Here is a 2,300-nt window from a genome sequence, read left to right as displayed (position 1 = left end):
GTATGTACAGTGCTGTATGTATAGTAAGTGTTTGGAAAAGAATTGTATTTTTTAAAAAGTGTATTCCATGGTATGGGTAATGTTTATCTCCAATTCACTGTTAGAAAAAAAAATATTGCAGAGGCTCCAGAAAGTTCACTGTACGCTCCCTGCTTTTGTCTAAATTCATTCGTGAGAAGCTTTACTCACGAGTTAGCTGCCGGTGACTCATAGTTAAATCTTTCCACTCATCCTTTTTCCTTTTTTGTTTTTTAGTACAGTTGCAAATCACATGACATTCTGCTTTGTTCTTTTCTTTTTCCCCAAGTGAAGCAACTCGAACAGCCCTGTTACCTTAATGAATTACAGCCGTTCAGTGAATACAGTTGGTATCCACTTCATCAGATCTAGTTTATGATAATTTCTTGGAAAGCTGTAGACTAATTCATGGGGGTTCTGAAGCCCTATGAAAATTCCTATCACCTGGTAACCCAGGTGGGTTGAAGGTCGGTGTCTAGTGACTGCTAAGAAGATAAAAGGAATGTTGCAGAAATATAAATAGGCCAGCACTGAAATTTAATTAGGCACCGCATATGTTAATAATAAATTCAATTAATTTAGCCTTCTACCTATGCTAGAGGGAAAAAAAAAAACAAAACACCCAGGCAAAATGATAATTCATTTTAAATGCCTCAATTGGTACCCTTCTTTCCTGGAGAGTGATTTAGGCAGGAATTTACTGGCTGTGTCTTCATAACCAGCCCTTTTGAAATAATAATAATTTCTGAATGTGTGTTGTGAGAGATATAACAAATGACTTCTTATTAATTTTCATTTAATGAGTTGCCTATTCACATGGTAATTTTTTTAAAAAGAATTCTCTTCTTAAGATAAACGGGTTATAAATACTGAGGATAACACTTCATTTTGCAAAAATCATGCCGGGAAAATCTGTCTCATATTCTCCACATGATTTGAAGGCCCGTCAGTTATACATTTTCTATATTAAATCGGCACCTTTTTCTTTCCCAATTGGGACAGCAGATCATTTAAAATTTCTATCGCCAAGTGATTTCCAAATTGGTTAAAAACGAACAAACTCACAGTATTTCTCAGCAGCAAAGGGAGCCCTAGCAGGGATAATAGGGAGGTAGTCAGGAACTAAAGTGAAAAAGCAGGCTAGGATTCTTTAAGGAGCCCCACAACAGTGATCCTATTTTAAACAAACAAACAAAAAAAACACACAAGACTACGAAGACTATCACAGACAGCTTTCTTATTTCCCCAAGTTGCCTACTTTTTTAATAACAACAAAAAACCCAAACCCGTTGCTGTCCAGTCAGTTCCGACTCATAGTGACCCTACAGGACAGAGTAGAACTGCCCCATAGGGTTTCCAAGCAACAGCTGGTGGATTCAAACTGCCAACCTTTTGGTTAACAGCCTGAGCTCCTAACCACTGTGCCACCAGGGCTCCCTACTGTTTTAATGCAACCCCAGATTTTCTTACATGCATATTAATATTTAAGCACTATTTTAATTGCTAATATTTTCAAAAAGTTCAGTTACATAATGGTGAGTTAGTATGTTCACGTAATTCAAAATAGCAAGGATGAAATAACTAATAAATAAAACAATAAAAGCCAGAAAGAAAAACATTGCTCAGGAGAGTTCTATTTATTTTGAACGTTTCACACTCGTTTGAAAAGTCCCGCAATAGACAGGGCAAGCCTCTTACAAACAATTCCTTGGAACACTTGAAAGCGTGTGCCCAAAGTATTAAATAATTCAAATGCAATTGTAACTTACATGAGAACCGGAAAGGCCTGGCTCCTAAGCCGCACTGCCTCACACCCTCTCCGTGGAAAAGCCCGTACTGCATCTCGCCCATGAACTTGTCCAGCTCCTGGCCCGAGGCGTTGACCAGCAGAGCCCCCGTTTTGCAAAGGAAGGTGGCTTTGATCCACAGCGGTGTCCCTAAGGCTGTCACAACTCCGAGGGCACACGTGAAGCTTAACACCCCGGCCATGCAAAAAATGACCTTCTTCTGTTGGTTTGGCATGATGGGACGCGGCGTTGGTGAGGTTCAAAAACAAGACCTTTGTGAGCGACGAGGAGGGACTGCCCCTCTGACTGCATTTATTATAGAGGCTGAAGGGACAGGCCCCCGCTGAAAAGGCCACTTCACTGTCCACGGTGGTTCCCTTCCGATTAAATATCAGTAGAATGCCAGGACGCAGGTTTCTTCCTCACACGTACTTTTCCTTCTTCTCTGTGTCCACTAATTTGAAATCTTTGGATGAAGAGTCTGTAAAATAAAAC

At 40.0% G+C, this 2,300-nt stretch overlaps 1 protein-coding gene across 1 annotated transcript in view; it reads right to left on the bottom strand.

Moving 5' to 3' along the window:
* Positions 1-2,040, bottom strand: part of CLRN1 (clarin 1) — a 42,110-nt gene extending 40,070 nt beyond the window's left edge. Inside the window, exons 1-3 of the mRNA XM_004379189.1 lie at positions 1,788-2,040; positions 922-930; positions 364-386 (exon numbers count right to left, since the gene is read on the bottom strand). Of these exons, the coding sequence (XP_004379246.1) occupies positions 364-386; positions 922-930; positions 1,788-2,040 (285 nt within the window). The remainder of the gene's footprint in view (positions 1-363; positions 387-921; positions 931-1,787) is intronic.
* Between the last annotated feature and the right edge of the window lie 260 nt (positions 2,041-2,300).

This window comes from Trichechus manatus, unplaced genomic scaffold (assembly GCF_000243295.1).
Source record: "Trichechus manatus latirostris isolate Lorelei unplaced genomic scaffold, TriManLat1.0 scaffold00062, whole genome shotgun sequence".
Classification (NCBI taxonomy): Eukaryota; Metazoa; Chordata; class Mammalia; order Sirenia; family Trichechidae; genus Trichechus; species Trichechus manatus.
This window is presented reverse-complemented; position numbering and strand designations above follow the sequence as displayed.